Here is a 25,439-nt window from a genome sequence, read left to right on the forward strand (position 1 = left end):
TTTCTATTTCCCCTCAACTCCTCGCTTAGGATTGCACAAAATTAATTACTTTTCCAAACCGGTTTCCATAATCTAACTAGTTCGATGTAAACAAAGCAAGCACTCGATATGAATTTATCAAACAAGTTCTAGTTCATGCCATGTTTGAAACCCAATCTACTCTGCTGAACTCTCAATACAACTGACTCCTCAAGAATCCCAAAATGCACCAATTGAAGAAAACCAAGTCCCCATTTTGGCCATAAAACATGGCAAAGTTTATTAAGCTCAAAGCTTACCCAGAATCAATAACGAAACTTTACCAGACACTGGAAGAAGATTGAAGAAGAACTTATCATACAACCGTGAGAGAGCGAGAGAGAGAGAGAGGGGATGATTGGCTAAAATTTTTTTATTCCCACTTCACTTTTGATGGTGGCACTAATATCCAAACCAAAACTAATGATAAACAAAAAAAGAAAACCAAAAAAAGAAGCAAAACGAGAAAATGGTATGTTAGGGAGCGCAACAGAGAGAGAGGATTGCAGCGTATACCATTGAAAGGAACAGAGTCCAGAACCCTGCAAGCCATTCTGAAGGAAATTCCACCTCACAAAGGCCATCCCTCCATTTGAAGCTCTGTTCGTGTTTGCGAGAGTGAATGAATGTGAAAAACATACGCCTTCTGTTCTTGGTAATGGAGAAAGGAACAAGTTGAGTCCTTGAACGGTATGCACAGCCTACTTTCTTTCAGTCTCTGAACCGCCTAGTGTGCATGGATGTTTCATGCCCACCGAATTTCTGTTTCAAATTTCAACCTTAGAATAGAAACGGAAGGAGAAAAAAAAAAAAAAAATTTCTTGACACACCATCAATTGACTAGAAATTGATGCATTTATCTCTATCTCACTGATGGTTAATTTAAAAGAAAGCAAGAGAAAAACGGATGATATGGCAATCGAAATGTAACCTGATGAACAAATTGCTATATTTGGAAATAAAAACTGTGACACAACAAAATCATTCTCTTAGATCTAATGTACTTACTAGATCTAGTAAGTAACCTGTTAATCTGTTTTATTTTTTTACAAGATCAGGATTTTACTTTTCATTTATCAGGCTTGTGATCATGTCTCAACAGCCCCACGATTCTCTAAGAAAAACTTGATAAAGCTCTTTGCCTACGAGTAAGCATGAAATGAAGCATAATACCAACTAACGATAATAGTTGCCTGTTAGCAGGTAAGAATTTGCTAGCCAAAGCAGGTGGCATTTGGCCATGGACGTGCCTCGTACCAGGCAAATAAGGATTTGGCACCATGCCTAGTCAGGGCTTCATCATCTCCGTTCATCTTATTGGTGTTCGTTGGTTAAGTTCGACGGCACGATCAGCTGTAACATCAAAATGGTTTGCTCTTTTAAAGACAATCCCATAATAAAAGCTATGAAATATGCAAAATTTTCATGGGTGTGAGAGTTACTTCCCATTGCACAGCAAGATGATGTAAGTAGGCAAGTTGCCCTTGCCTAAACCAACTATAATCAATACGTCTTTACCAATTAACCCAAGAAAGCTCAATTCTTCAGTGGAAGATTACCAAATGTTCGGACATAATATAGCAGTCTGGTGTGGATAAGTCAACTTATCCGCATGTCGGCAGGTGACGTAATGAGGCCTCCACCCTGCAAGTTTATCACACCTTATCTGAAAGTGCAGAAACCACCCATCTGCCAGCTATATCTCCAGTCATTACAGATCCAACCTTGTCTGTTTGGTAAATTCTTATAAAATTTTCGGAAAGGGCAACTATTCATAGGCTACACATGGAGCTAGCCCTCTTTTCACAACAAAAAATAACTCAAGTATGATGGTGTACCTGTAAACCAAAGCAACTGGCCTGCCTCCAAAAGCTATATGCATTCAATTTGGAGACACAAGTAAACTCATTGATTAAATTAAAAATGAACCGGCTCCTTGATCTGTTGATCCAATGTACTCAGAGTGCTGTATATAAGGCACCTTTGAGAATGAGTAGAATCCCCAGCTACAAAAACATTTTTCCTCCTCTCCACTTCAATCCAGCTGCATCCTGCTGGCTTTTTCAGATCTCTAGTCCTCATAAGCTTTCTTATCTCTATGACCCCATCCCATCTAGCATCTGCTGCATATAGGTTTGACATAACCACATAGTTCCCAATGTTGTTAGCTTCAATTTCAAAAAGTCGATCAGCCACAAGACGGCCCAATTCTACCTCATGATGTGTCCTACAGGCACCTAGAAGTGTCCCCCACACATTTGCATTAGCTTCAATGGGCATCCTAACCACAAAAGAATACGCATCGTTCACCCTACCACCACGAGCAAGGAGATCCACCACAGAGGCATACTGTTCCATGGTTGGCTTGAATCCATGGACCTTCTCTATTGAATAAAACACCTTCAACCCTTCACTTACAAGACCAGAATGACTGCAAGCAGATAACACAGCAGTGATGATGACATGATCTGGCTTCACACCCAGCTCAAGCATATAAGAGAAAACACTAAGTGCTTCCTCTCCCATACCATGCATGGCATACCCACTGACCATAGCTGTGAACATAACCAAGTCCTTGTGGGTGCTTGAATGAAAAAGCTTATAAGCAGACTTTATAGCGCCACATTTTGCATATACATCCAACAAAGCTCCCTTCAAGCGAGCATCCTCAAAACCAGCTCTAAGTGCATATCCATGACACTGGTTCAGCTGGTGGACAGAGGCCATTTGAGCGCATACAGGAAGGAAGCTCATAAGTGTCACTGTATCAGGCTTCATTCCTCGAGCTTGTAACTCCTGAAGCAAATTGAGAGCTTCACCAGGACAATCGTTCTCTGCATAAACTCGAACCATTAGATTCCAGGTAGTGAGATCTGTTTCAGACATCCGGTCAAAAATCTTATATGCATCATCATGTGATCTACAATTCACGTAACCTGAGATCATTGCATTGTAGGTGACCAAATTCCTTTTCCCTGAAAAACTCTGAAAAATCTTGAATGCATACTCAATGTTTCCACATTTGGCATATGCATCAAGCAACGCATTTCCAACAGTAGGTTCAATATCACCTTGCAACAAACCAGTCTTCATTGAATAGCTATGAGTTTCTTTAACCTTCTCTACTCTCATAACATTAGCACAAAAATGAAGTATAGTCAAGATAGTAATGGAGTCGGGTCTAATTCCTCCATTGAGCATGCAGTTTAATAGGCCCAGAAACTTGTTGTCATATCCACCATCCACAAACGCATTGAGTATAGAGTTCCACGATATCAAATCTCTTTCAAATATCATCAAAAACGTCTGAAATGCAGCTTCTATGTGACAGCATTTTGCATAGAAACTAATGAGGGCATTACCTACGGCTGTATCATCGCGCAGGTATGGATGTCGAAGAATATACCCATGAATCTCTTTCCCTACCAGCAAATTCTGCAAGATAGCACAAGCAGGAAGAATGCTCACAAAAGTTATAGAATCAGGCTGAATCATCTCTACAGAGAGTAATTCACGAAACAAGTCCAAAGCTTTCAACCACTCACCATTTGATGCATAACCTGCAATTATGGCATTCCATGAAACCAAATCTCTTGATGTCATGCCCTGGAACAAGGATACTGCTTCTTTCATCCATCCACCTCTTAAGTAGAAGCTCACCAAAGCATTGCGGACAGAAACATCTGAAATTAATTCTGTTCGCCGTTGCACATAACAGTGTATTTCTCTTCCTAAATGGTAGGGAGCATTCTCATCTAAAGAAGCACAAACAGGTAGAATATTTGCAATGGTTGCATAATTTGGTTCCACTGGTCCTTCCAACATCCATTGGAACCATTTGAATGCATTGCCCGTTAACTTATTCTCAGCAAATCCTGCAATAATTGCATTCCACGAAACAACATCTTTATCATTCATGCTATTAAACACAGCCGAGGCGTCATTACAAACTAGCCCACATTTTGCATACATTGATATCAGCGCATTCCCAACAAGGGTATCTGTGTCCAGTCCAGATTTAATCACATAAGAGTGCACACACTTCCCCATATTGATTTCTAATAACCGTGCACACACTGGAAGAATGGTAGCAATAGTGATAGAGCTAGGTTTAGCTTCACCACCTTTGTGCATAACATCATACAATCTCATCACCTCCACATCATACATTCGGGACCCAGAAAATCCAGACAGGATGATGTTCCAAGTGACGGGATCAGAGTTGCCAATCTGACTAAACAGCCTCTGGCAATCATCAAGCACGCCACATTTTGCATACATGTTAAGCAGAGCTTTAGATACAGTGTGACAGGTAAGATGGCCCTGCTTCACAATGTAACCATGAAGAGTTTTCCCAAATTTGATGGCTGAGAAAGTAGCGCAGGATTTAAGAACAGCTGACAAGACTTGGTGATTAGATCTAAAGCCTGATAAACATTGTATATTTTCAAGGAAAAGGGAAAAATCTTCATAATGTCTAGTGCCCACACAATAGGTCCTTGTTGCGGCACTCCGTATTTTCAAACCCACAGGAAGCATATCCACTAGAGGCTCTCCTGCAGCTTTGTAATCTGACTTGGGAAACAAAACAACTTTTTCAAGCTATGGTGAATTTAATGAGTGAGATCCCACAAGATGAAAAAAATACTATTTTTTCAGATCAACTGAAATCTCTTGCTGTCAACCTAATACTTTGCTGATGAGTCAGAAACTCTGCAAGGCTCCTTAAGCCACAGTCCCAATTCAAGGTAAGCACTTCTACCAAATTAGGTCTGTCCATTAACTCCTTCAAGCCCATTTTAAGTGTAACGCCCTGTACCTGGAGGGTCGGAGAGTTACTTCTTATCACTTAAAATCATATCCCAACAATACAGACATAAACTCTAAAAGCTCTTTAATTCATAAATCCATTTGTTCCAACAAAACTTATATGTTCCTCTATATGGAAGTCAATGAAATAATCCAACAAAATAAATCAACTCTACAAAGTCTCAATGCTAATGTCGATCTCTCAAAATACCCAATCAATAGAACAAGATAAATCTACTAGTTAAGACCATCCAATAATCATAGTACCTTTTGGTACTCAATCCAATATACTAAATTAATCCCACACATGCTTCATATTCTTGATTCCCAACTGAACCATCAAAATCGTCTGAGAATATAGTGGAGATAATTATGTGAGTTATCAACAACTTGGTAAGCACTAAACATATACCAGTGTGTAAATATAAGCCATTTAAATAATGCAGAACAAAACATAATAGTTACAAAAATGCAAAACAATACATAATATCAAAATATCAGAGCGACAATTTTAGAAGTATTCATATGCAGATACTTCATCATAGTGTCACGTTTCGTAAAATCGCACAACACAATTTCCAACACTCAACACACCAATAGTTTAGCCCAGCCTCCTCAATTTTCCTTAACCATTCTCCACACATACACCTGTCAAGCAAACAACCATCCTTTCAAGTCAACCAACTTACTCCCGACATAATCCTACAACCAAACAACCTACAAACCGACATCTCAAGCAATCACAGCCCACAAATCAATATATCGAACAAACAAATAGCCCACAAATTGATATATCAAACAACCAAACAGCCCAACCAGCAACACATCAAACCCTAAAACAACAGCGCATTAACCCAAACAGCCCAACCAGCTGCACGTCAAACCCCAAAACAACCATGCATTAACCCATACAGCCACACACATTAATTATCAGTTCAATCATGTAATTAGTGGCAGCACCATCTTCCAACAATTATCAATGTACAAGGTACGCAACAACGGTATAAACACAAAACTAAAGCTCGGATTTCCTTACCCAAATTTCGTTACGGTGATACAATGAATTTGATAACGAGGTGAGGCTGTCTAAGACTTATTTCAATGACCTGTGATACAAAACAGTGATGTTAAAACCGAATTTGAACAGTGGGTGATACACGACGGAAAGAATGCTATCAAACGAGGTACATACCTTGGCGGCGGGGATGTATGTCGACTCCGGTGGCCTAAGTTAGTCACGGCTTAAATCTAAAAAGGAAAGTGCTACTGTGAGAGGGAGAACCCGAGAGGTTAGCGAGATAGCATGTAGCGGAGAAAAAAAAATGTCAGAGAGAGGTACAGATCGAGATGAAGAGGCTTACCGGCGTGATAACAGCAGTAGTGCAGAACAGAGATGGAGACTCCGGCAATAAAACCCACACACAGAATGCCTCACCGTACTGAGTATATCATTAAGAACACGTAAATCTTGGGCCAAGGGGTAAACATCAAGAGAGAGAGGAAGACAGAGAGATGCTTACTAGTGTAGCAGCGCGCGGCGGTGCACGGAGGCTGAAACCGAATGGAAATGAGCGAGAAAAGCCTTGGGACTCGCTAGGCACACGCAATAAAAAAAAACAATGGAACCGACTGAAAACAGAGAACGAGAGTGTGAGAGAAGGAGAGAAAAATCTGAAAATTTAGAGAGAAACTGAGATGCTGGAGTGCGGGAGGGGAGAAAAGAGAGATTGAGATGCTTACCGTCGTTCCATCAAAAGTCCAGCGAGGAAGCTTGTAGGCGACACGAACCCGAGGAGCAGGAGACGGCAGACCCAAAAACCGCAGTGGGAGGGGACGAGAAAGAGACGGAAGGATGAGAGCAAAGAGAGAACCTATGGAGGGAGTGGGGTACGAAGAGAGAGGGAGAGCAGTTGTGGATAGTGGAACGCACGGAGAGAATGAAGTACGGCATGAGAGTCACTGAAATGGGAGAGAAGTGGGCGTCGGCATAGGGGAGAGGAAAACGTCGGGAAGAGGTGGAAGGGACTAAACGGTGCGTTTAGCTCCTCCGTTCCTTTTTTTTTTTTTCAGGGCGGGCGTGTTTTAAAACCTGGGCATGGGTCTGGGCTTAGAATCGGGCCGGGTTTTATATAGCAATATGTAACACGACTTGTAAATTTAACACAAACATGACACAAAATTAACAGGTTTGAATTTGATATTAACAGATTCGGATCAAAACGGATTGACCCGTTAAGATACGATTTATAAACGGATGAATAACTGATTAACATGTTCAACCCAAAATCAACTTGTTTTGGTCCATTTAAATTTTATTTCAAAATTTTAATTTTATTATTGTTGAATTATAATGTTGGTATTTCTCAATATGCTTACGTTTTTATTATTATAATTATAATTTTAGACCTATGCTCATATTTGTTATTGTAGGGTTTATAATATTAGTTTTATTATATGTTAAAATTTGAATAATATTGATATTTATTGTTAGTAGGTAGTCTTATTTTTTTAATATATTGTGGCTACTTATACATATAGATTTTCATTTTTATATGAAATTATGTTAATAAGGTCAAAATGAATTATGTGTGTTAGTTCAATCAATTATAAAATGTTTAAATGAGTTATGTCGTGTTAATTTATTTCTATTTTTAATTAATTACTAAACGAGTTAAAATGGGTAACACGACCCGACCCGTTATCTAAACAGGTTGGATTAGGGTTTGAAAATTTAACACGTTTAACTTAATAGGTCGGATTCAGGTTGACCTATATAGTCGAATGCTCATAACTTGACACAACACGAATACGACCCGAAAACACGATTTTTCACCCCTAAATACAAATCTTCTCTCTTTGTTTTTTTTTTTTAACTAAATCATATAATTCATATATGATTATACTTTGAGAAGTCTTTTACATTTTTCTTTTCTTTTGTATTGATAGGAAATAGTCAGAATTTATTCAAGACATTATCCAATGGCTGGACTCAAGAATAGTAAACCATACATCTCTAATTGATGCCAAGTATCCCATTGAAATAGAGTCTCACGTATAAGACATTTATCGACATTTAAATATTGAAAGGAATGATGTTATATGCATGGTGGGGATATTTGGAATTGATGGAATTAGTAAGACAATTATTTTAAAAGATATCTATAACAAGATTTATCATCAATTTGAAAGAAAGTTATTTCTTGAAAAATATGAGACTTCAAAATCAAAAGGTTTGATTCAGCTACAAAATATACTTCTTTATGAGATTTTAGGAACAAGTTTGGATGTTCGTGATATTGATTGAGAAATTAATGTGATTAAGCATAGACTTTGCTCTAAAAGGGTTCTCCTAGTTCTTAATAACGTGGACGAGATGGTTTAAATAGAAAAATCATCACAACAACAAGCGATCAACATTTATTAAATGATTCTAAAGTTAATTCAAAATGCAAGGTAGTGATATTGGGTGACAATGAATCCCTTCATCTTTTTAGTTGGCATGCTTTCGATAAAGACAAACCATTGGACGATTATGTGGAACTCTCTAAACATGTAATACAATATGTTGAGGGCCTTCCATTAGTTTTAATATTGCTAGGTTCAAATCTAAAAGTTAAAAGTATACATCAATGAAAGAGTGTATTAGATAAATATAAAAAAATTCCAAAATGAATTATTCGAAAAGTACTCCAAGCAAGTTATGATGGATGGGATAAGAATAAGAAACGATATATTTCTTGATATTGCATGTTTCTTTAAAGGAAAACGCTTGGCTTATGTCACTAAAATATTTGACGGTTGTGGTTACTTTCCGGATGATAGTATCAAGAGTCTTGTAGACAAGTGTCTTATTACTATTGGGCGAGGGAAGAACTAAGAAGTATCAATATTCATTGGGAACTTTGTTGCACCCGGTTTTTCAAATCTAAAGGGCTGCAAAAAGATTGGTGGTTATACAAATCTTGGAAAAAAGATGAAAGGATGGAGGCATTGTATTACAAGTGTTGAATCTTGAGAATTATTTCAGTCAACCAGTCTTGTTGTTTTCACAACTCCTCTTAATTTATCTCGTCTCATTTTATTTAATCTAATCATTATAATTTTTTTAAATTCTCACATAAAATAAAATAAATAATTTAAAATTTTTAAATTCTAAAATACAAATAATATTCAAAAAATATATTATAACAATATTTTATTCAACTTTTAAACTTTAATCTCATCTCATCTCATTTTTGAAAACAAACAAGGTTTTAACAATATCAAATATTATACGATGTTTAATTCCTCTGCCACTTTGGATTTCTTAGATCTCTCGGGGAGTGAAATTGCTATCCTTTGTCATTACAAAGATTTCCATTAGTATCAAGAATACTGCAATTCAATGGAAGCCACATCATATCGCTTTAGAGAATTGACTTGACTGGCTGCACCAAAATGCATGTAAACATCAGGAATTCTCCAGTGCCAAGTCCTTTATTGTGGAAGAAGGAATGTATCTTTCAATTTGACTCCATTTTTTTTCAGTTTTCATGACCTGAAACCGTTAAGGAATCATCGTTGGTTTAACAGGGGGCAGTAACGGCTCAGATGATGCAAGCAGTATTTTTGAAGGCGTAGATTTGGTTAATAATGATATGAATAGAATTGGAGGCGGATATCTGTCTTCTATTTTTTTCCTCTCTCTCTCTCTCTCTCTTTCCTCGATGAAATCATGCAAACGAAGCAAGGGTTCGATACGCATTTTATCAAACGAGTTATAGTTGATGCCATGTTCGAAACCCAATCTACACTGCTGAATTCTCAATACAACTGACTCCAAATGCACCAATTAATTAAGAAAACAAAGTCCCCATTTTGGCCATAAAACATGGCGAAGCTTATTAAGTTCAAAGCTTTGCCAGAGAGAGAGAGAGAGGGGAAAATGAATTTAAAAGAAGATGCAAAATGATAAAATGGTATGTAAGCGCGCGCGCGAGAGAGAGAGAGAGAGGGAGAGAGGATTTTATCTTTATATATACCATGAAAAGGAATATAGAGTCCGCAACTCTGCAAGCCATTCGGAGGGAAATTCCTCCTCCCAATGGCCACCCCTCCGTTTGAAGCTCTGTGCCGCAAAAAGCTTCGTAGTCAGTACGTCCCGCAAAAAGTGGAGTTTTTTTTTTTTTTTTTGAAATAATAACTCATTTCCATTCATTCAAACCAATGGGATACAAGGAGGAAGGTCTCCCAAAGTTACAATATGATCATGATTGGATAGAGCATCTTTTGCTAACAAGTGAGCTATAGAGTTGCCATTTCTCCTTACATGAGAAACCTCCCACTTAGCAAAATTTCCTAAGAGCTGTTTAGCTTCACTAATAAACATGCTTGCACTGTTAAAGCCTTCCTTGCCACTTCTAAGCTGGTTAATAACTTGGATGGAGTCACCTTCAATGATCACTTGTGTAAGGCCAAGCTCCATGCCAAATTGTGCAGTTTTAAGTGCACCGAATGCCTCAGCTAACAAAGGGTCCGGGAATAGTTGGATATATAAGTGCAAAAAGTGGAGTTGGATATATAAGTAGGCAAGCTGCCCTTGCATAAACCAACTATAATCAGTACGTCCCTACCAATTAACCCAAGAAAAGCTCAAATTTTTCAGTGGAAGATTACCAAATATTCGGACATAATACAGCAGCAGTCTGGTGTGGATATATCAACTTTATCCACATGTCGGCGGGTGACGTCTGGCGGCCTCCACCCCCGCGACTGGTAGGTAGTAATCTCAGCTCGCAGAAAAAACCAAAGAAACGGTATTATCTTATTTAGAAACAAACCCATCCGTCAGTTCATCGTTAACAACACCAACATCACCAATCCCAACACCTGACAAGAAGCAAACACAGAAACCATAGACACTCACCCAGAAATATAGTACAACGACTGAGATGGCGTTGCTCCGCAAGTTCTTTTTCCGGAAGCCGCCCGATGGGCTTCTTGAGATCTCTGAGCGAGTCTACGGTACGTTCCTTTTATGTTTTATTTCTTTGTTAAAAAAAAGTTGTGGGAAGTGATGAAAATGTTTCCAAGTTGCAAGGGAAAAATGGAAAATTGTGAATAGGAAGAGTGGGATGTTTCACCATCTGCGTGTGTTTTTTGAATTCCAAGAGTTTTTCTGATCATGGGACACTGCTTCATTGCTGGGAAATGTAGGAAGCAGTGAATTACATTCAGAAGCTCCTAAATCTTTTATTTGAAATTCATAAAAATAAAAAAGCCCAAAAATTTATAGTTTCTCCCCTTCCTTTGCCTCTACATTCCGAGGAACCAAGCAGAGTAGAAAGGTGCAAAAATCTAAGTCGAGGCAGTATTTTTTATTGGTTATCTAAATTATATACTAGAAAGTTCAAATGGCAACCCAATTTTTTGTTTAGAGGACTATATCAGTATCTCATTGCATAATGGTTGCAGAAGAAGAATACAAATTTTTTCTAGTGCAATGAATAGAATAAAGATATAATATATAGCCACTAATAAGTAGGATTATTTTGTATAATTAAGTTGTGGAAAAAGCTTCCAATTCAGTGGCTGGTGATTTCTTATTCTATCTACATATATGTAGTATTTGACTGCTGCTTCACTACCGAGGCTTGGAATGAAGAGAACTACAAGGTATATATTGGTGGGATAGTTGGTCAACTTCAAGATCACTTACCTGAAGCTTTATTCTTGGTATTCAATTTTCATGAGGGAGAAGCACAAAGCGAGATTGCTAACATATTGATCGAGTATGATATGACCGTAATGGACTACCCTCGGCATTTTGAGGGTTGCCCAGTGCTGACAATAGAGGTGATCCACCATTTTCTAAAATCAAGCGAAAGTTGGCTAGCACAAGGGCAGCATAACGTGCTGGTGATGCACTGTGAACGTGGTGGTTGGTTGGTTTTGGCTTTTATGTTGGCTGCATTATTGATCTATAGGAAACAGTACAGTGGGGAGCAGAAGACCTTAGACATGGTTTACAAACAAACTCCTCTTGAAATTTTGCATTTTTTGTCACCACTGAATCCAATGCCTTCTCAACTGAGGTATCTACAGTATGTATCAAGGAGGAATGTCGCCATAGAATGGCCACCATTGGATAGAGCCCTCACCTTGGACTGCATCATTCTCCGATTCATTCCTGATTTTGACGGACATGGGGGTTGTCGTCCAATATTTCGGGTATATGGACAGAATCCTTTGCTTGTTGCTGATAAGACCCCGAAAGTCTTGTACTCAACACCAAAAAGACGCAAAGCTGTCCGGGCTTACAAGCAGGTGATGTTGAACTTTTCTCCCATACTGAATTAGGTAGATCTTATGTTTAATATAGACCCAGCTTTCTATCTACTCTCTTCTTAACAGGGAACATAAGGTTTTCATGAGGCTAATCTCAAGCCACCGTTGTTAAGCGCCTTCATTTTAAAGGAATATTTTAGAATCAGGTTCAATAGCCTAAAAACTGGACAGAATATCAAGCCTCTGGTACAACCATTTATGTCACTGTGATCAGTAATCTCATGGAAATATTCTCAAAAAACAGGAGTTCATCTTTTGTTTAATTAATGTTACAGAGGGAACTATTTACATTATCAAAAGCAATTACACTGGTCAATCTAGGTTGGCATATCTCTTTAATTTGGGACTTCAGCAATCATAAGGGCGTGGTCAAAGTTTAACATGGTTTTCTGGTCCTGACTTGAAATCCAAAATGGATTTGGATGGTATATCATGACCAATTAGGATAAACCCAAGGGGTTATAATATGGTGGGCTCAGTGTTTTGGGAGCTTCATTGTTTGATTTGTTGAGTCTCCTAAAGATTTCCTGGACTAGAAACTTGATCAAATAACACCAAATAATACACAAATATAATTGAATTGATTTGTATCCAGGTATTGTTACATTTCTTTTTATGCTTTAATCTGCTGTGGAAGCTCACTGGATGCAAACTTTGTTTGGATTTATTTTTTCATATTAGGTGAATCCACAAGTTGGTCTAATCTTTGTACATATGACTGTTTGTTTACCTTAGAATTGTGTTTCAGGGAGAATGCGAACTAGTTAAAATAGACATCAATTGCCATATTCAAGGCGATGTTGTGGTGGAGTGTGTTAGCTTGAATGATGAAATGGCACGTGAAGAGATGATGTTCCGAGTAATGTTTAATACTGCTTTTATTAGGTCTAATATATTGATCCTAAACCGGGATGAAATTGACATATTGTGGAATGCTAGGGATCAATTTCCAAAGGACTTCAAAGCAGAGGTATCTCACATGCTAGATTTGTTCAGGCATAGCCTTTTGCTGGTGTCTTTCTTAACATGAAATTAATACCTTGGTTATCATTCGGATGAAGATTCTCTTCTCTGAGATGGATGCTGCTGCTTCTGTTGTAGCGGGTGATATCTCAAGCTTTGAGGAGGAGGGCCTTCCAGTGGAAGCATTTGCAAAAGTTCAAGAGTTTTTTAGTTATGTGGACTGTTTAGATCCCAAGGCCGATGCATCACTAAATGTGCTCCAACACATGAGTGCATCAAATATTGTCCACGAACTGTTGGAAAGCAGTTCTCATGAGAGTGTGGAAACTAGTGGTCTATTGCAGGAGACAAGTCCTAGAAAGCTTTGGGAGAAAAAGAAGCCCATGGTCTTGGAAAGCAAGGCTAAGAGCTCCTTGTCTTTGTCCCCGGAGATTCAGTCCATGTCCATGTCCTCACCTAAGCAATCTCTTGGTACTTATCTGAGTAGAAAGGTAGCTGAGACTCCTGACATTCAGATTCTGCTTCAACTACCCAGACAATCTGACGTCAGCTGCCAAGGGATGCCTCAATCTTCTCCGTCAACAATAGTCTCCTCTAAATCTGTGGAAGATGCATCTGTAGCCCAAACTTCTGACATAGAACGTCAGCTACATTATCACACCTTATCTGAAAGTGCAGAAACCACCCATCCGCCAGCTATATCTCCAGTCATTACAGATCCAACCTTGTCTGTTTCACACACATCTGAATCTCTAGATGCCAAAATTGTTTCGGTTTCACCCCCTACACCTCCTCCTCCACCACGACAGCCTTCCTCGACTGATGTTTCTACGAAACTTTTTCATTCTCCAACTCCTCCACCACCTCCAACACTGCTGCCTCCTCGAACACCTCCTTTGAAGGAGAAGCTAGCTGTTAGAGCTATGCTACCTCTGCTTCCACCTCCACCCCCTCATACCGTGCAAACTGCAGGTCCTACAATTCCTGCCACTAGTTTATTACTTAATCCTCCTTCAGCTCCAGCAATTACTTCATCAACTAAGCTGCCTCCAAATCCTCCACCGCCTCCAATATTGCCACCTCCTCCAACACCTCCTTTAAAGGAAAAGATAGCTGTTAGAGCAGGACATCCTCCACCCCCACCCCCACCCCCACCCCCTCCCCCTCCTCATTCTCAGCAGGTTGCAGTTCCTAGAGTTCCATCTTTAGTGCCACCACCACCTCCTGCCCCCATTTTTTCATACAAGAACTCACACCCTGCATCACAAAATTCTCCACCTATTCCATCCCCGCCCCTGCCCCCGCCCCCGCCCCCTCCACCAGCTCCTTTTCTTAAAGGTACCTCTAGGACAGGTGATGGTCATCCAGGATCCCTTGCTCTAGATGGTAATGGAGATAGTATCTATGTATCTCCATCTTCTGGATCACCATCTAATTCTCTCAGTAGGGGAAAGGGGCAAATTCTTTCACGTACTCTAAGTGCCAAGAATTATCATAACAAAAAATTGAAGCCATTGCATTGGTTGAAATTATCAAGAGCAGCATCAGGAACTCTTTGGGCGGAGGCACAAAAATTGGGTGCAGCTTCAAAGTACATACTTTTTTTTTGCTAGGAGAACTTTTGTGTCCAAGTATAATCATGCTTTGAGTCTCCTTCACATCTAATAGGCTATTTCGCTTGTTATCTCTCAATGTAGGGCTCCAGACATTGACATTTCAGAACTTGAGAATCTTTTCTCGGCATCACTTCCAAGTTCAGATCATGTTAGGAAGTCTATGCGAGGCTCAGTTGGACCTAAATCAGATAAAGTGCAACTGGTAATTAAGTTTTTGGTTCTCAAGTTGTATTAAGTTGTTTTTGTTCATTTTTCTTACTTGAAGTTGTCTATTTTCATCCTGAGAAATAATTCCTGGAATATTTGGTAAGAGATGTGCCATCTTCAATCTTGTGTTCATTTGGAGACACATCTGCTTTTCTGGTTAAAATTTTACAGTGATTTTTTTTTTCAGATTCTTCGTCTTATGGTACTCCATCTGATGTAGGATAGAACAACTTGTTCAGGGTTGCATTTTCTAAGGGCTAAGGAAAGTGGAGATTATTAAGGTTCTAATAGGTGACAGAAGGTATTAGACCTTGTCAGTAGATTTTAGCTAAGGTTGGATGAAGAAAGGTTGTAAGATTTTGAGATAGTGAGCAGAACCCTTCTGGAAAAGAATAACTTTAGGACTTTAGATTGTTGAGATGATGGAATAAGGGGAAAATGATAAAAGAGATCCAAATCAGGATTATGCGATGGAAAATGTAAGAAAGCATGGTTGTGATTGCATCGAATTTTAAAGAGGATAATGGCAAACGTTCATGCCTTCCAATGAAAAAAAAAATCAAATATTTTTATTAATCAAAAACCTTATAAAGTTTTTGAATCATATTTATTATAAATAAAACATGGTATATAGACTCCTAGACTATTTGATAACATACTCTAAAAAACACAAATATACTAGCTTTTAAAACATAAGAATTCAATGATTCGTAGAAATTATTAGAAAACCCTAGTACCATTAGAAAACTCAGCTTAAAAGCACCAGTAACCTTTTAGAACCCAACATTACAAATAATTCTTTGAAGCTATTTGATACTAGCTTTTAAAACATAAGAATTCAATGATTCGTAGAAATTATTAGAAAACCCTAGTACCATTAGAAAACTCAGCTTAAAAGCACCAGTAACCTTTTAGAACCCAACATTACAAATAATTCTTTGAAGCTATTTGAAAACCTTAGACTGAACTTCATTGCATGAGCACCCCTTAAAATTCTTCTTTGTGCTTGATGCAGACAAGCATGACTCTTCAAATGGGCTTTTTACCAAAACAAATAACTAAAGTCAAAACTGATATAACTGTTTGCATTTTTCATTTTTGGAACCCCCTTTAACTACTATGAGGGAGTCTTATTTCCATTATATGTATCTTGTGGGCTCCACATAATAAAACTTAAAATCACATATAGAGGAAAGACACTTGTACTTATTTGTAGGCTTCTATTTTATGGTCTTTTGGTTTTTTTTGGTGTTCTTATTAGCTTCCTCCCCCTACAAGCACAACCTTCCTTTCTGATTCACCACCCCAAGGGTATGAAGAATCCATCGAAAAGGACTGTGTTAGGCCAATTTGGTTGAGAGGTTTGGTCAGTGACTTGGTGCTAGCAGTTGCCTCTGTGATGGGGGAGGCTCTGCAGTGCAGAGATGTAATGTATTGTTGTTCTTATTAGCGTCACTTTCTTATCACATTTATCTTGTTTGGCCAAATTACAGTTTTTATGAATTGCAGATCAATATCTAGAGTTTATGTAATGTTATCACTTCCGCAGATTGACCACCGGCGGGCATATAACTGTGAAATCATGCTTTCAATGGTGAAAGTATCATTGCATGACTTAGTGGTAAGTTTGATGGCACTTCAAATTTGTACTTCTCCGGGTAATTGGAATGAGGGTTTAATTTCGCCTAAGCTTCAAGTAGTCCAGAGCTCAACTGTACAAATCTTTATCGAAACTATAGGAGCTCAGATAAATGAACATGTCCTGCATTCCACTATATATAGGGCAGTCTTTGTTTCTTATTCCTAGGTTTTCTTTTTCTAACTTCTCGTACTTGTATTTGAAAATTTCTTTGCATTAAGTACAAACTAGAGAGTAACAGGTTTTATGATGTGTTGCTTGATTTTAGAATCTCTCTTTATTTTTCAATCGGTAAATAAACCCATGTGACCTTACCCTCTGACCTAATAAGGGAAGGAGGTGCCATTTCGTCAAGAGGCCATTGATGCCAATTGGTTGCTTGAACTACAGATTCTTTTCAATAAAAGAGTTCCAGGACAGTTGGGCTCAAACTTAACATTGGAAATATGATTAGAACAATAATAGTGGTGATGTATGCTAAAAGCTTACAACTGATATGAGCCTACAATGGTTTGACTTAAAGTTTCTGCATAGATTTGTCAAACTTTCAGTGCAAAAGTTCTTTCTTTTCTTAGAACTCAAAGTTTCATGTTGTTAAAGGGACAAGTATAGTTATATTATTACATTCTTATGGTTATCTTATGTCAACTCTTCAGTTGATGAATATGGGATGTAGGTCATGTCTTTAATTTGCCTTGAGCAGGTCATGTTATAAAGGTTTTGGTGATCATAATGTCATCTTCCACTATACCTCCAAAAACAAAAACGCATTGCTCCCTCTCTCCCTCCCTCTCTCCCTCCCTCTCTCTCTCTCATTTCACTAACATTCTTATTCCTTTATTTAGGCTCTCTCTCTTGCTAGAACTCATCCTTTCCCTCCGGGTTTGCCCTTGTCATACATATTCTCTGTCCATACAATCTTCCCATTCATTGCAATTTGCAAGATATGTGGTCTTAATCCCATTGTACAGCAAGGGCTTGCTTTATGATGAGTTGTCCTTATGAATTATGGTTTCATGTGGAACATTTACAGAGTTCAGTGCTTGCCCTTGAAGATTCAGCTTTAGATGTGGACCAGGTTGAGAATCTCATAAAGTTCTGTCCTACGAAAGAGGAGATGGAGCTACTTAAGGTTTGGCAATGAATTACCCAATTAATGTTGAAATTGGAATATGACATATTATCAGTTGTCATCTTCTGCAAAGTTTTCATGGCCTTTGGAGGATTCAGGCCCTCAAGATGATACTTTCATCAGTGCCTTTCAAGTTATAACTGCATTTATATTTCTGTGGTCAGGGCTACACAGGAGAAAAGGAAAAGTTGGGGAAATGCGAACAGGTTTGTTGGATTTCATTCGTGCTTTCTGGATACTAGCCTTTTATTTGATGACATGCATATGGGTACTTTTTGAGAATCTGAACTCTGATCACCTAAGTTTGTAAGAAGTGCACTTCTTGATGTGAACATGTAGTAAAAGGATCCCCAATCCCGCATCAATTCCACTCTTGAAGAGAAGTGTATTGGTATGGACTACTATTTGAAAATCGTGTTTTCTTGGATTAGACTTTGTTGGTGGAGGTTTTTTATGACACAAAATGTAAAAGATAGAACCATGAGGTGGAGGAAGAAAAATAGAGCTAAGCTTCTGTTCTCTCTCTCTCTCTCTCTCTCTCTCTCTCTCTGTGTGTATGTGCGGGCATGCATGCACTTGCATGTATACATGTGATTTCATGTGTATCATTTTCTAGAGAAGTTGAACATTTCAGTGTGTGCACTTTTGTGTGGGTTTGGTTGCTACTTTTATCACGAAGTTGTTTGTCTTCAACCTGTAAATGTGTGATATATGTGCATACCTGTCTCAAGATGGTCAAGGTGCAAGTGGATGGATCTGTGTTTATTTTGGTCTCAAGAATTTAAAATTCTTATTTTTTATGACATTTATTGGGACTTGAGTTATGCTGGAAAGATTTTTAAAATACTGTCAGGGGGTTGGTTTTCATTGGAAACCTACTTTACTCTTTGTTTAATTAGATTCAATAACCTGTTAATAAATTTTGAAAAATGATTGGTGTGTTCAGTATATGTATAATACTTGCTTTTCAGAAGCATAACGAATGTTTTTCAATACATTGACACAGATGTTGCATTTCACTTAAATTCAACTTATTGTTCTCTAACGTTCGATATTTATCAATCCCTTGATTTTAGCTCTTTAGTTAAGCTGGTGTGACTGCTTAATATGCAGTAACTTCTCAATATGAAAATACGTTCTACCTGATAAAAAGATATGCTGTGCAAATGTTCATGACAGTTCTTCTTAGAGTTGATGCAAGTACCACGTGTAGAATGTAAGCTTGCAGTTTTTTCATTCAAGATACAATTCCATTCCCAGGTAAAAAGAAAGATAAAAAGCTCATAATCTTCCTGCTTTCTGAAAATGCTATGGTTTACATGTATAAATGTGACCCATTTATGGTTCCATCTAGGTTTCTGACCTTAGAAAGGGTCTAAATGTTGTGAACTCAGCAGCAGAAGAGGCAAGTTATTTTCTCATATTCTCATACTTCTTTCTTTCTGCAAGTGATTTAATGTTTCTAGTAATATTGATTTGTTATTATCTTATTCCTGATTTCTCATCAGATCAAGAATTCAGCCAAACTGAAGAGAATTATGCAGACAGTTCTGTCGCTTGGAAATGCTTTGAACCAGGGAACTGCTAGGGGTAAGTTTATATTACATCAGCCTGGCTACTTGACTAAATGCACTAAAATCATTAATATACAGAGGTTAGGAAGCAAAATAACATATCATCACTGTTAGAAGGCATCCCTACTTTGAATTCATTAGATAATTTAGAAGCATGTAAAAGAAGAAAATTCTCATAAAAAAAGTTGGTCATGGAATGCCATCACTGATATATGGTAAATTGTTTCGAGTTGCTGTTACCAATTATAGTGAGGATATAAAGAGGAGCTTAATTTCTAAACAATTGGAGAATGTGGAATCCTAATAAATCTTGGAATCATATTGTTTTATAAAGTTTTTGCAACAAATCTAGGGGCAATTACAAAGCAAATTAAGGAAGAGAAAGTTATAGATGAGGGATGGTGTAAGATGTAAGTTGCCTTCTGAAACTTTGTAAAAGAGCTGCTTGAAGTATGGAAGGAAGGAATCTAACTATTGTATTGAAGTATAATTAACATGACATCAATCACTTAGGCTGTTTTCTTTAGGAGACCTGTGTGGAGAAGTATGGAAAAAATGAATTTAAGTACGATCATCTGATTCATTGGGAGTATGTATGATTTGGTTAATGGCCTATAGATCCTCATCCTTATAAGTGCATATCCTTTTCGACCTGGGCTGTAGCCAGAATGGTCAGCTCTTAATCTAAGATCACTTAGCAGTTGATGCTCATTGCTCTGTATCAAAATACTTCACATCCTGGTTCCTACCCTATGTTCTTCTATATTTTTCCGAAACAGAATCTCTTGCACTCTTATGCTTTGAGGTCTTACATATCACTGTCATTCTGTTCACGTATGCTCCTTGCATTTTCTATTTTCAAATTGACTTTCATGGTTATCTTTTTCCTTATTTTTCTAGGATCTGCTATTGGATTTAGGTTGGATAGCCTTCTTAAACTTACTGACACGCGTGCACGGAACAACAAGATGACTCTCATGCATTATCTTTGTAAGGTACAAGTTGGTACTTATTTCTTGTGGGTTCTTATTATAACTTGACTTTCCAGTGGTTTGAAAATTCTCTTGGAACATATGGTATGCGTATCAAGTGTCAATGGTTACCTACGCTACCTTAAAATGTGGTTTGCTATAGAAGCATTATGTTGATGAATTATGAGATGTCAGGTTTTGGGTCATATTCTGCATGGATTTTCTAGTGCTTTCCAGTGGAGAAGTTTACCTGCATTGTACTTGGTTAGTTTAAGTTTGCTTGATTAAGTTGTAGGTGCTTTCCGATAAGCTGCCAGAAGTTCTTGATTTTTCCATTGACCTTGCCAGCTTGGAGCTGGCTTCAAAGGTATTCTTATTTGCTTTTGGTGGGAGTCATCCTAAGAATTTTGTATTATAGCTGGCATTTCTTGACTGAAATGTGTGATTTCCATCCAGATACAATTGAAATATTTGGCAGAGGAAATGCAAGCCATAAGCAAAGGATTGGAGAAAGTTATACAGGAACTGTCTGCCTCGGAAAATGATGGCCCTGTATCAGAAAATTTCCATAAGGTATTTTAAGTTTATTAGTTTTTTTGTCACCATATTCAAAATCTATCATTGCCTGAATATCTAATTTAGCTACTGTAAGATTGTATGAAGTGCTCCCTAATTTTTAAAATATCAAAATGACTAAATGACCAGAGCATGGCACTTTGGTTGGGATACCATTAAACTAAAATTTCTGATACTTTATCTAAGGAATTATATCATTCAAGCATTAACATAATCACTTTCCTTATCTTCTACAGACTTTAAAAGAGTTTCTTCTTTTTTCTGAGGCCGAAGTGAGGTCTTTGGCATCATTGTATTCTGGCGTGGTAGGCCTTACTCTGAAAAGTAGTTGGAGTTATTACGCATTGATAACTGTAAAAAAAAATTATTTATCATCTGGGATGGTTTACAGGGTAGAAATGTGGATGCACTGATCATTTATTTTGGGGAAGATCCATCTCGCTGCCCCTTTGAACAAGGTAATTTAACTTGAAGCTAAAGCTCTCCAGATTGAACATTGTATTAACTGATCCTTCATCAGAAGTATGAAGCTCAAAACTGTTCCCACGCTTCATGTTTTGGTTTTGAAATCTCTTGGCTGTTTTAACAATTTCTGGTTCCTAAGTTTATGAGATCTACTTTTTCTCAAATTCAATAAAATCTGGGTTTTCGGTTATCTGTCTATTTCATAGGTTTTTCATCAGATTGGAAGCTGTGTCTAGTCATTACTTTATGCTAATATAATAGTGTTTCCACAATCTAAAGTTTCACATATTGCCACTCTAGTGACCATGATGTATAGGTTTTCTGTATCATTAAAGACCATATGTGTTGGTTATTCATCTATTTATAACGGATGTATGAATGGAAAAGTTCTAGGGTCCGTAGTTTGCTAATCTTAAAGTTTTATCATTTTCTTTATCAATGAGGATCATTAATATATTCTAGTTTGAGGGCCGTGCTTGTACAGCTCTTTTCAGTGTAATTTATGCTACCTAGTTACTCTTCTGAATCGCATCTGCAGTTATTTCAACTCTGCTCAGCTTTGTAAGAATGTTCAAGAAAGCTCATGAAGAGAACTGCAGGCAGCTTGAGCTTGAAAAGAAGAAAAGAGCAGAGAGTGAAAAGACAAAGACGGGCGCCTCACATGAGGAGTCCAAATAGCTTTTAAATACTCCAATACACATTGGAAATGTTAAATTATATAAGTGCTTAAATGAACCCTTCTCTAGTGGAGTCTAAAAATGCTCCAGTATGACAAGAACCTTCCACATTAGAGTATGTTTTGTACAAAAAATAGTTCTCAGTGTCTGTAGAAGCATGTATATTGGTCAGTAGATTGAATTTGTATATGGTACAGAGTATAAGGATCAGGATTCAGGTCATAATTGAATTTTTCCACTTTCAGGTAAGTTCTGCCCTCATCAATTTGATCACTCTCCTATTTTCTTAAGTTTTATGTTTATGTATTCTTTCTTTTCCTCTTCTATACAAGTGTTCATAGATTTGATAATACTATTTTCTTACAGGGGCAGAGATGGAGTTTGCACGATCCTGTTCCTGAAAGGTAGCCTGTAAATACATATCCACTAAACAAAACTCATTCTTGCAAGTCAGTGTTTTCATGACATAAAAGTTTTCTCTTACTTCAAATGTTTTTCTAGTAACTGTATTTTTAGTTGAATATCCTTCTTTATGGCTTATCTATTATTTTAACATACACACGTCTCTGGTTGTGTTGATTCCTAGCAAATTCATATTTCCCTCTTTGTTGTTTAAGGGTGCAAATTGTCTCCGGGAAGCAATAATCTATGGAAAAGTCTTCTTGCAAGCAAGTTCGCACACTAAACCGTGCACCAATGCTGACATGGAAGACATCCGTTTAATGAAACGGTACAAATTAAAGACGAAAATGATTTTCATGAGATAGAAGACCTTATTCTTTTTTCAAAATTTTTCTTCTTTTATTTTTCTTTTCACTAAAAAAGATATGTCAGCATCGGTATGTAATTTGGTGTGCCAAACCGTTTGTACCTAGCAAGACTCATAATCTATAACCTTGCAAGTTGTGCTTGTCTATATTTTCTAATTTCACTTTCTAACAAGACTTCTTTCTGTAGATCCTTAAAAATTAAGAATTTTTCTAACCTGAATCACAAAATTTTCACTCTTCCCCCCTATAATTCATATTTTATTTACATGTTCATAGAATTTAGCTCCATGAAAGCGGACCATGCTTTTCCCCCCAAATAATGAAATTGCAAATACCAATTAAAGAAATGGAAGCAGACAAGGAACTTCTGCTCACCAATCTTCGTCTACCCAATATAAAACAATGCATTTGTTAGTTGTATGACCATTGTTTTGGCCTCTATTCTCATATTTAATTCATTAGTGGAAACGCATAAAGCATTCAAATTGGTCATTGCGAATATAGTTTTTTGAAAAATAAGCTTTAGGTGGTGATTTTTAGCTCTCGGAGACTTAGCACAATGGTTATAGAACTGATACTGGACAAATCCCTCTACCTAATCTAATGACAAACACCCACGTCATGAACTTACACGAAGGCCTTTTAAAAACTAACTTGTAAAGGCAATTCAAGGAAGTAGTTTAACTCTAGAAATCAAATGCGGATAAAAATCTAAAGAGAAATGATATTTGCAGGCGTGAAATGTATAAACATCGTGCAATTGTGCAACGTTTGTCCAATTCACAACTGTATGTAATATTAATCAATAAATCACTTAAAATATGTCACATAATAAGTATGAGTAAGATGAAAAATTGTATTCGATAATTAGATGAAATTAATTCCCGAATACCCTATATATGAAATACAAAAGCCCCATGATTTCTCAAGCAGTCATGTATACAGTATATGGGCATAGGTTTTTAATGGAGATCAAGCTTTCAAGTAAAAGAAATAGGAGCGGGTGCTTGGTGGATTGCAACATTGGGATCCCTCTACCTTTGTGCGTGTGAGAGAGAGAGAGGGAGGATTGTGGCTGAAGGGATTACGTGGGGTCTCTTTTCTTTTTTAATCATCTTTTTCTCACTTTGGATCTATGAATTTTCAAAAGTAAAATGCAACATTGGTGGGGTTGAATGATTAGGGCGTTAAGGATAATCTATTTTTTTGGGGGTATTTAATAGCCCCATTACTTTTGTGTTGAGGAATCTTTGAGAGCACTATAGCCGAGGCACTCAAAACTTGTAACTCTCACATGCAAATAAAGACACTACTTATATTGTTTTCTAGGAGACGAGAGGGTTCTTTTGGAGCTAAAAAAGAAAGTACCAAGCAGTAGACTGCCAAGCCAGGTGATCCAGAGCACATGATTTTTGACCAGCTCTCCTCTCAAGTTTTGTTTATGCCATTGTTTTTACTGAAGATTTAATAACCTTATGCTGCAGAAAATATGAAACTGAGGCTTGCTAGGTATAACTAGTTTGACATACTAAATTGTGCATCGACTCTGATATGATTTTTTTTATTGAAAAGAAAAATAAAAGAAGAAAAATTTTGAGAGAAGAAAAAAGTCTTCTATCTTACAAAAATCATTTCAATTTTTAATTTGTACTGTTTTATTAAACGGATGCCTTACATATCAGTATTGGTGCATGGTTTAGTGCGCGAACTCCCTTGCAAGCAAACTTTTCTATACTAAATAGTTATTCAAAGTAATGTTGAAATAATAAGAAGTTCAGAAGTCTAAGATTGTGTATGGATGTTGAACTGAACTCAACTGAGTTAATTCTTTATGAATAGTAATGAGTTGAGTAGTGGATGAAATTATGTGGGGTTCATCTAAATTGAGTTTAAAGTGTGTTTGGATGTAAAGATAAGTTTAGTACTTTTTATGAAAAATTGAAAAAGGTTGTGAATCCTATGTATAAAGATGTTTTAAGTTAACAAATATTGTTGGTTCCACGTGTAAGAAGGTTTTGAGTTGAAATGAGTTTAATAATTTGAGAATTGAGTGTTTAGATGTTAGACTCAGTTGAAAGTTAAACTAAACTCAGTTGAGCTCAGCTGAGTTTGGAAACTAAACGCAACCTAAACCTAAAAACTTAGATCCCAACACATTTCAATAATACTCCTATCTCATGCACGTGAAATTCGCATATTAAGTTTATACTTTAAGGGACATAGAAATGCATATAATCGATACGAATCATGGAGTTGGTAAGGCTGATACTTTGCTGTAATTTTTTTTTTTTTCCTGGGAAGTGTTTGGTAAGGATGAAACTTTAACTTTTAACTCTGTCACACTGTCAAAGATGTAGTATGAGGAATGTTTGGCGTATGACTCACTGATGGAATCATTCCCACAGGATAAACAACAAACAAACCCCAGTAGTTCTGCTTTTTTGCCTCTGCATGTGGCTCCAAATCGTACGTATGGCTGCACAGAGATGCATGGCGACAAACTTATAAAGTTGCAGGCCACCGACACACATTTCCTGCATTATTTTTTTTTTAGCAGTGCATTAGAATTTCGTTTTCCCTTTTCAATTAAAAGCAATACAACTAAATGCTGAAGACAAGACCAAATTAGTAATGCCTCTAAAGTCCTAACCAAAACTTAGTGCAGAAAACTAAATGCACGAGGACAATTCAATATC

At 37.3% G+C, this 25,439-nt stretch overlaps 2 protein-coding genes across 12 annotated transcripts; one reads left to right on the plus strand and one right to left on the minus strand.

Moving 5' to 3' along the window:
- Positions 1-212: 212 nt before the first annotated feature.
- Positions 213-6,861, minus strand: LOC109012886 (putative pentatricopeptide repeat-containing protein At5g08490). 9 transcript variants are annotated; one of them, XM_035690990.1, is made up of 8 exons: positions 6,568-6,861; positions 6,348-6,456; positions 6,189-6,266; positions 6,020-6,093; positions 5,864-5,933; positions 1,857-4,837; positions 1,192-1,371; positions 213-780 (listed from the first exon to the last, which is right to left on the minus strand). In XM_035690990.1, exon 6 carries the CDS (start codon positions 4,555-4,557, stop codon positions 1,936-1,938), a length of 2,622 nt encoding a protein of 873 aa, XP_035546883.1. In that variant the 5' UTR covers positions 4,558-4,837; positions 5,864-5,933; positions 6,020-6,093; positions 6,189-6,266; positions 6,348-6,456; positions 6,568-6,861; the 3' UTR covers positions 213-780; positions 1,192-1,371; positions 1,857-1,935. The 9 variants fall into 9 exon arrangements, with proteins under 9 accessions (XP_035546883.1, XP_035546882.1, XP_035546881.1 ...); XM_035690989.1 differs by having other exon boundaries at positions 1,192-1,662; XM_035690988.1 differs by having other exon boundaries at positions 1,192-1,714.
- Positions 6,862-10,116: 3,255 nt separating this feature from the next.
- LOC109012968 (formin-like protein 18) lies at positions 10,117-22,904 on the plus strand. Of its 3 annotated transcripts, XM_035691136.1 has the most exons (19): positions 10,117-10,830; positions 11,432-12,132; positions 12,902-13,123; positions 13,215-14,707; positions 14,814-14,934; positions 16,489-16,560; positions 17,612-17,710; positions 17,875-17,916; positions 18,890-18,970; positions 19,065-19,115; positions 19,219-19,300; positions 20,185-20,279; positions 20,551-20,622; positions 20,712-20,828; positions 21,068-21,136; positions 21,223-21,289; positions 21,835-22,218; positions 22,340-22,377; positions 22,591-22,904. In XM_035691136.1, the coding sequence occupies exons 1-17, from the start codon at positions 10,758-10,760 to the stop codon at positions 21,972-21,974; spliced, it is 3,597 nt and encodes a 1,198-aa protein (XP_035547029.1). In that variant the 5' UTR covers positions 10,117-10,757; the 3' UTR covers positions 21,975-22,218; positions 22,340-22,377; positions 22,591-22,904. The 3 variants fall into 3 exon arrangements, with proteins under 3 accessions (XP_035547029.1, XP_035547030.1, XP_035547032.1); XM_035691137.1 differs by lacking the exons at positions 21,068-21,136; positions 21,223-21,289; positions 21,835-22,218; positions 22,340-22,377; positions 22,591-22,904 and having other exon boundaries at positions 20,545-20,622; positions 20,712-20,727; XM_035691139.1 differs by lacking the exons at positions 14,814-14,934; positions 16,489-16,560; positions 17,612-17,710; ... (10 more) ...; positions 22,340-22,377; positions 22,591-22,904 and having other exon boundaries at positions 13,255-13,452.
- The last annotated feature ends 2,535 nt before the right edge of the window (positions 22,905-25,439 follow it).

Source organism: Juglans regia, chromosome 6 (assembly GCF_001411555.2).
Source record: "Juglans regia cultivar Chandler chromosome 6, Walnut 2.0, whole genome shotgun sequence".
NCBI classification, from domain to species: Eukaryota; Viridiplantae; Streptophyta; class Magnoliopsida; order Fagales; family Juglandaceae; genus Juglans; species Juglans regia.